The sequence below is a fragment of the Eptatretus burgeri genome, chromosome 14 (genome assembly GCF_056783735.1).
Source record: "Eptatretus burgeri isolate ZD-2024b chromosome 14, Ebu_testis_v1, whole genome shotgun sequence".
Taxonomy (NCBI): Eukaryota; Metazoa; Chordata; class Myxini; order Myxiniformes; family Myxinidae; genus Eptatretus; species Eptatretus burgeri.
In genome coordinates this window covers 16,788,968-16,797,789 of record NC_140974.1, presented here as the reverse complement: position 1 = coordinate 16,797,789, position 8,822 = coordinate 16,788,968, and the positions used below count along the sequence as shown (strand labels likewise).

The window sequence follows — 8,822 nt, the reverse complement described above, 5'->3', positions numbered from 1 at the left end:
TAAGTTGTCTAGTCTGTATTACAGTCTCGACTCATCTCTAAACTGTCATGGCTGGGCGATTCATCAATGTGTGTGCCGTCCCTCGGACCGTCGTTAGCCTGGGAGTTTTGTCTGCCAGCATTAGTTGGTGGACGTTAAGGACCCCATGGTATCCTCAGTGAAGAGTAGGCAATCTATTGCCGGCACCACATATTCTGAATACCTGCTCTGGCCTACAGAGGGAAAAGCATCAGGTGCACAGCCGCGACATCAGCAAATGATGCCACCCCACAGCCTTGTGCTGTTTTGAGACAAAGAAGATTACCCGAGGCTCATGGTGGAACTCGAACATTTGTAACGTGCAAGGTAATACCGTGATAAGACATCATTGCAGTTTTTCATGCATGAATTACAAGGATATTATTACACAATGAGTGTGTCCAAACAATGACCTGCTGTCGTGCTCTTTTTAAAAAGATATCGTAGGATCTACCAGGAAATGCTAGCAGACAGGACACCCTGTTTAGCATCCCTCTGAACTCATTGATGCAATATGCCTGCCTGCAAAACACCAGGGTGACAGTTTATGGTCGGGTCTGGAATCAAACCCAGACAAGACGACTTAAAGGAATGTGCTCTACACCTGAGCTATCCAATCAGTTCCACTTTCGTCGATATTGGACAAAACAACACAGCATGTGGGATTTGAACCTTGCATCATGGTAACATGGCTGATGTTGTCAGATGGGAGCGCTAAATATGCCAACTGGAAATTACACGCCAGCCAGAAATTAGACACACTACTGACCATGCTGCATGGATTTGGCGAAACAAATGTATTTTCCCCAAGGTGAGGCACTGCTACCACCCACCATCTCAGCATTTGGAAATCAGATAAACACAAATGGCACTCGGTGGAGCACTCACCTCCGCCAGGCTGAACACTTTACCTTTTGTATACCCATGATAGGCAGGATCTGGATCTGCACCAAAACCAAAATCGAATCGGCTTGTTTCAGAATCGCTTTTTAAAATTATATTATTCGGATCTGGATCTTCACCAAAATCTCATCAATTCGTCCTTGTCTCACGTCCAACCTGCCCACCAAGTTTTGTCCGAATCCATCAATAAGTTTTTGAGATATCCTGCGGACAAACGGACGAACCAGGGGTGAATCCATAACCTCTGTTCACCCTCAGTCGCAGAGGTGACAATGATTGTGTGTTCGTAACACGTGTACACAGAGGCAGAAATAGGTGTGCAAATGGAATGTTTACATCAAGCACATATTTGAAAGTGGTAGTAAAGTGTGCAAGTCAGAATATTGTGTTCAAAGCCTCCAGTGACCTTTAGAATAACAAATGAGGGAGGGATGCTTTCAAGCCAATGTCATGGTTGAGAAACGGTTCCTTGGCCCATCCCAAGAAAATCGAATCCCTTTTTCTTTGTTTTCAATGATCGGAGTCATGAACCCAAAACATCTTTAAGCATGTGTTGGATCGAACCTTGTGCTGGGTGGTTCAAGGCAAAGGCAATGAGTATGGTGCTGTACTTCACTTATTCTTCCAGATATTGCACACAGCATCATTGGCTGGGGAGGCCTGGTGCTGGCTGAACGGTTAACGTGCTTGGCTTAACATTCTAGGGTCATGAGTGCAAGCCAGTCGAGAGCCGTTGAATTAACAACAGATCGGGTTGACAGCCTGTCATCCTTCCAAGGTTGGCAAAATGAGTACCAGCGTGCTGGTAACAGGCGCTGCATCAACAGCACAGCTGTGCCCCCAGAAAATGATACAGCCAAGCAGCCAAAGGCTGCATACGAATAAATAAATAAATAAATAAATAAATTGGCTGCGGGGTGCAGCTTTGCTGCTGATGCAGTGCCTCCTGTAGGTTCGAGGAGGAATTTGGAATTTGACCAGGGTGCTGGCAATTGCTCACCTACTCTTCATGAAGGACACCTCTTGGTTTCTTTATGCCTGGTGTTGGCTTAATGGTTCGGGTGATGGGTTTGGGATCCGAGTATCCTGAGTTAAAATCCCACTCGGCTGTTGAATTAATACCGGCTGGGGTTGACTCCGCCTGTCATCCTTCCGAGGTCAGCAAAATGAGTGCCAGCTTGCTGGTATATTGTGTCAGAGTGGCGACCCGTCCAGGATTGAACTCAATAGCCAAGGAGACTGCTTAGGCAGCACCAACGCTCTGTTCAGAGTATGGTCCCAATGGATGGATGGGGTCTTTAACATCAATCAACTAATGCAGGCAGACCTGAGGCCCAATTTGACGTCCATCAAACGGATGGTACACACATACATCGATGCATCGCCCTGGCTGCGGAACACCAGGATGATAGTTCGTCGACGGGAGATGATTCGAGCACAGGGTAGGCAGCTCAGGGTCGATTGTGCAAACCTCCAGGCTATCCTGCCAGCCAGGTGCTGTACAACACGAGCAACACATCATCACATAACATGCACCCTGCAACGTCATCGCACATCACTTTGAACCGTTTTGTACGGTCGCATCACGACGTGGGCCGACAAAAACTCCCCGCATGATACATGGCATTTATTCAGCATTAAGAAGACTCCATCACAGCGATACAAGGAGACTCCGAAAAAGGCAATGAACATTTTTTTTTTCCTTCACCTCGATACAGATGCAACTAGCCATAAATCTGCGGTAAATCCACAATTCACGTCTAAAGACAAGCATACCGACCGACATATGAACAGCAATGCAACTGTTACTTCAAAGGCTTGATTGGTCCAGTTCCAGGATTTATCTTTCAGGTTATGTATCAATTGGTTCTGTCCTCGTTCACATCACACCACCGCCAAAGGGGCAGCTACACACATTGGCATAGCTATGCCTGATGTGGAAAGTCGGTAATATCTCAAATAAAACGTTAGCGATTGCTCAGACATTTACATGTGAAACGATAGAGGCGACGTGGATGAAACGGAATGAGCAGTTACGCCAATTGCGACAATTGTTCAACAACAGTAGCATTCACTTATGACACACACCAACTAAAATGAAAATCCTTCATTTTTTTTTTTAGTTTTTATTTTTTATTTTTGTCCGGTGGAGACCTCTGCCGCGAATTCGGGACATGCTCTCCCCCTTCACAAAGCGATGGAAATCTGTGTCCCATGCGATGCAATTTCAGCCTCGAATCGTCGCGTCACGAGCAAGCGTCTTTGCTCGGGCCTGAAGGCCAGCGACTTGTTCGCGAGATCATTTAAAATTATGTAAAACAATATTAGGCATGTCGACACCTTTGGATCCCATCGACTGCACTGCACGCTACAGCACACATGTATACATGTTGAAACGAATGACCGAACCCTTCCTCAGACTGGCGTCTTCATGTGGTCATCCGAAACGAAAGAGAGCAAGCATGCGTTTGCGAGTGAAATAAGGACCGGTAGAAGGAAGAATCGGACAAACAGGCGAGCGAGCTTGTCCTCGGCCGGAGCGGCTTGCAGTAGAGACGAGCACCAGGATTAATGTGCCGGAGGCCGAGGCAGTGGTTCAAAATGCAGTTTCTTGGTTATTTTTTCTCTTTTTTTTTGTTTTTTTGTTCTTTTCGAAATTCCAGACCTACATCAGCATCAGTCTGCTGACTGGGAGAAGGACCTCCTGTCCTGGTCAACTGGCAGAAGCCCTGACAGGGATCGAGATGCAAACAAAATTTACAGAAAATATGTAAGATGAAACAATTAGCAAATGTGAAATAACTTTCCGACAAAAATGGACTTTGCAGTGGGGGGGGGGGAAAAAGTCATAAAATGAGGAAATGCTTGCCTTCTTAGTCACCATATCAAGGTTTTGATACCATATCAATGTGATTAATGGGCTGGCAGGATGGCCGAGAGGTATGTACACTTGCCTCGAATCTGTCTCGCATGGGTTTGAATCCTGACCCAGCTATAAACTGTCTTCCCGGTGTTTCACAGGCAGGGTGATTCATCATTGTGTGTACCATCCCTCGGATGGACGATAAACGGACGTCCCGTCTGCCAGAATTAGTTGGTGGACGTTAAAGATCCCAGGGTGTCCTTCGTGAAGAGTTGGCGAGTATTTGCTGGCACCCTAAACGCATTACAAATTCTCGCCATAACCAGCAAGGGGCACTGCATCAGGTGTACAGCCAAATGCTCCCAGCAATGATGCAAACCAGCAGCCACAGGCTGCACACGAAATGATGATGACCAGGAAGCAATTCTAGCCCGAGTGTTTCAGGAAACAGCTGAACAAGTCTGATGTTTGACTGAAAGCAATTTGGAAAGGAATTTTTAATTTATTCCGCAAGCTGGAGATAACTTGACTACGATTTGTGGAAAAAAAAACACTCTGGGATCTTAAAGATGTACCAACAACTCGTGTTGGCAGATGGGTTGGCCAGCTTAACGTGCTGCCAATGGACGGCACACACATTAACGAACGGCCCCCCCATGTGAAACTGCTGGCTTGCATCATTGCTGGGAGCATGGCTGGACCGTTTATAGGTGGGACTGGATTCGAACCCAGACTAGACAGTTAAAAAACGAGTGTGCATACCTCGAGGTTCGGCTGCCTTTCCATGTTCATAATGGTAATCACTACTTTCAAAAAGAAAATTGTATCAACCAAATTTCCGGCAGGAGTTAACTCGGCCTTCTAGTATTTAGTTACAATGCACAGGGCCAGACTTCATCGGACACAGACATGTTTGATATCAAAAGATGTTAAGCAAAGGTGGATTCAGGTGTGTGTGGGATTAGGGTTAGGGTTAGGGTGAGCACTCTCCTTATAGGTTGGTGGATTTGCTGCGGGACATATTTCCACACGTTTCAAATGGAGGATAAAAAGAGGACGGAGTGTCCCGTGTCCACTTCTGCGTCAGATATGCCATGCTTTGATATCAGAGAGTTATTTTATTAAAAGGTGATCACAAGTTATTTCTTTCAGGTTGTTGATGTACAGTAGTTACAATTTTGAGACCTACTAAATTGAAAGTGATGAGTGAGTAAATCCCAATCTCCTCCTCCAGCAATGTCCACTGCTTATTCTTTGCTGGAATCAGCTACTATTGTAAATAAAAGGAGAAGTTATAAGAAATTTAGAGTTTAAAAAAAGGTAAGATACAGTTCAGAAATGTGTTACAATGCCGTAAGGATATTTATGGCTTGAAGGAGAACATCCTCGAATGGAAGAGAAATCAAGGTTATATGGCATTTGCTGTATCGTTTTTAATCGCTCTTTTCCAAAATTACCAGCACAAATGTTGTCACGCCACATCTTAAACATCAAAAATATGATCTTAACTGCGCATCTGACAATTCATTGTATTTCAGGATAAGGGCAAGAGCATAAGGTGTGTCCAACTCCTGGCAAACCCACCGAAAGTGTTACTGCTTGGTCTCTTCTGATGATTCAAGCTCCTGGTGAATGACCACTTTGCTCATCCCAGCCTCCACTTGCTCTTTCGCTGCTTGCAAGGCCTGCGCCAAATCCTTGAAATAGGCAAAGTTTGGGAAAACGCTTAATAAATGAGAAGATGAACTCTTGCTGCACACTTTCACTCCAACTTCCTCATTCAGAAAGTGATGCACGTATATGTGATTGAGAAAGTGAATATGAATGGCATAATTAATGCAAATGTGCTTCGGAATGAAATGTTTATTTGGCATGTAGCACCTGCACCAGAACAGAACTACGATGTTTCATGTGAAAAGTGAAACACATCATAAGTGAGTGAGTAGAAAACCATTGGACTTTTACCAAACAGTATGAACGGATCAATGTATTCTCTTTACATATTAGACATTGATTAAAAATAAATAGAGAAGCTTACATGCACACACGCGCGCACACACGCACACACGCACGCACACACGCACACACACACACACACACACACACACACACACACACACACACACACACACACACACACACACACACACACACACACACACACACACACCTTCCGTTGCACATGGAGACTGGCTAACTACACTGTTGTCTACTCGTTTCTTCATCCTGCATGCAATCTATGCACAAGCTACTCCATTAGTGTTAGATCACCATTATAAAAGTTTAATTCATAGGACCACTCTCCTGTCAATCCCTTTATATATATATATATATATATATATATATATATATATATATATATATATATATATATATATATATATATATATATATATATATATATATATATATATATTATAGACCTCACATACTTGTGAATAAATGAATGAAACAAAAAGTTAAATGTTTGACTGTTTAGTCATTTAATAATCTAAATGGAATTTAAACAATAAACATTTGAATCTTATAATATACAGCACTGGGAAAAGTATCCGTTCCCAGTGACAAGAAAAGTTTCAGTTAATCTATCAATTTGAATTATTTAATGGACTTTAAAATATGTTAATTGTGTTGCACTCTCGGTTTCACACAGAGCCAAAACTTTGAGCTACTTCTACCGCCCACCATAATATGGTGGTGCAACATCAGGTGGTGGAGGTTAAATTTGTTTGAAAATGAGGGCAAAATATCATGGTTAGAAATAAAATTTGGCATCAACATTACTCATGAATGTTCTCCTGTCATTTCAAAAGTGAACGTGAGCATTTCAAACGCAGCACGGGAAGCGGCTGCCAGAAACGAGAGACATACGAACGCATGGACAGACACCATGGTTCACAACACAGGAGGAGACCATTCGACCCATCAAGCCTGATCAATGGATGCCAAGCTGTGACAATTTTTTTTGTATCCAGTCGGGTATCATGGAAGAGCGAGAACACTGAAAAGATCAGGATGCAACAGGGAAAAGGAACAGTAGAGAGGAGGTTTGGGGGGGGGCACCAACTTTGGAATTGGAAGACAAAATAGAGGGAGATTTGGAAAAACAATGGGTACAGGGGGAGGGGGTAGGGGGCACCAACTGCAGAGTTGGAGGACAAAATGGAGAGAGACAAACAATAGGTGTGGGAGGAATAGGATGGACAGGATGGATACAGAAGGAAACTTCTTCCCTCCCCCTTTCCCTTCCCTTCCCCCCAATTCTCCCTCTCGCCCCTCCCCCTCGCTCTGATTCCCCTCTCCTCTCCTTTCATTCTCTCTCCTCTCTCTCCATCTATACTGTATCCTTTTTAAATGTTGAGTGTCAAGCAAGGAAGAAACACACACCATTTTTAAAGTCCTTGACATAACTAATGACTTGGCCACGGTTTGAAACGCCAACCTCAAGTCCACTGCGTATTCAATTCCAGTGAATTTTGGACCTTTTCGAAGTTTATTATTGAACATCAGTTTTAGGTCACAATGCAAAATGGAGGTTTTGCATTTTTTTTGCATTTTGCAAATGGAGGAAGGTGTATGGATATGAGGACCCAGCAGGATGAAAAACAAAACCTGTCAAAGGTTGGAGGGGCTCCTTGTGAGCCAGCGGCCATCCATATCTCATGCCGAACTGTGTCTGTGGATGTCCTCCTGCAGTTGGGTTCCTATTTTTAGGAGGTCGGTGGCATGATGTGCACTCCGCACCATAAAACACGTTATTCCGCAAAACCCACAAACAAAAAAAACTGAAAACCCACTCCGGAGGAGTACCTCCTGTGCTGCTGCCCTTAACAGGGCAGCGTACAGGATGATGGGATTGGGGCAAAGGCTCTGGGACCCCATTGCTTGATGACAGGAGGAAAAGCATGAGGTAAACTTCCTGGGTCAGATAGCGGTGGTGTGTGGCGGAATGGTGCTGATGTGTTGCCTACCAGACGGCGGTCTCCTTGGGTTAACCTGAGGTGGTCCCTTCGGGTGGGTGCCTGGAATGTCCTATCCCGACGACAGGATGCTCACCTGTCTCTGTTATCATCTGAGCTCAATCGTTTGAACATCAGTATTGCAGCTCTCTCTGAGGTATGGAGACCGGATTGCGGTGAGGTCATGATGGGTGGTTACACCTACTATTGGTCTGGTTATTCTGATGGTTACCATACCCAAGGAGTTGCTGTAGCTGTGTCCAATAAGCTGACTCCAATGATAATTGAGGTAACACTGGTCAACGAGCGTATAATGAGACTAAGGATTTGTCACTCCTTGGGTGTCATTTCCTTGGTCTCTGTCTATGCTCCGACTGAGGTGAATTATCTCACTGTGAAGGATGCATTCTATACAATGTTTGAGTCTGGGGTTGATCAGTGCCCCAGCTGAGATGGTCTTCTAGTCTTGGGGGATTTCATTGCATCGACTGGAACTGATAGGGATAGTTATGAGACATGAGTTGGTCCCCATGGGTCAGGAACTGTGAACCAGAATGGCACGAAGTTCCTTGACTTTGCAAGAAGTCATGCACTTTGGGTGACTGTTTCAGGGTTTCAGCACCCACAAGCTCATCGCTGGACTTGGTATTCCAGTGCAGATGGCATGGCAAAGGAAAATGACCATGTGCTCATTGATGATCACTGGAGGATGATCCATAACTGCAGGATCGACCAGAGTGCTTAGTTACTCAATACCACCCACAGGCTTGTTGGAGCAACTCTAAAGTTGCAGCTTAAATCTGGGAGAATGATGCCATCCAAGCCTTAGCTGGATGTTAGCAAATTCAAGGATGAGAGGGTATCTGAGGAGTTGGCAAACAGGCTGATTGGGGATTTGGGAAATCCTGAAGAGTCGTGGAGTGTCTTCAAGACCACCATCCTTGATGTTGCCAGTGGATATCCTGGAACTCAATTAAGGGCGAAGAAGAATTTTGCCTCTCAAGGGACACTGAATACCATTGACCAGAGTCACAGGGCCAAGCTTAATGGCAGAGCTGAACTGTTCAGGGAGTTGAGGC

The 8,822-nt window shown here is 44.7% G+C and overlaps 1 protein-coding gene across 2 annotated transcripts in view; it reads right to left on the bottom strand.

Moving 5' to 3' along the window:
• Positions 1–2,533: 2,533 nt before the first annotated feature.
• The window catches only part of LOC147012712 (protein 4.1-like), a 125,100-nt gene continuing 118,811 nt past the window's right edge, over positions 2,534–8,822 (bottom strand). For both annotated transcript variants that reach the window (XM_085853804.1, XM_085853805.1), the window contains 2 exons: positions 5,369–5,481; positions 2,534–3,650 (listed from right to left, as the gene is read on the bottom strand). In XM_085853804.1, the coding sequence (XP_085709930.1) occupies positions 5,377–5,481 (105 nt within the window). In that variant the 3' untranslated portion in view covers positions 2,534–3,650; positions 5,369–5,376. The remainder of the gene's footprint in view (positions 3,651–5,368; positions 5,482–8,822) is intronic.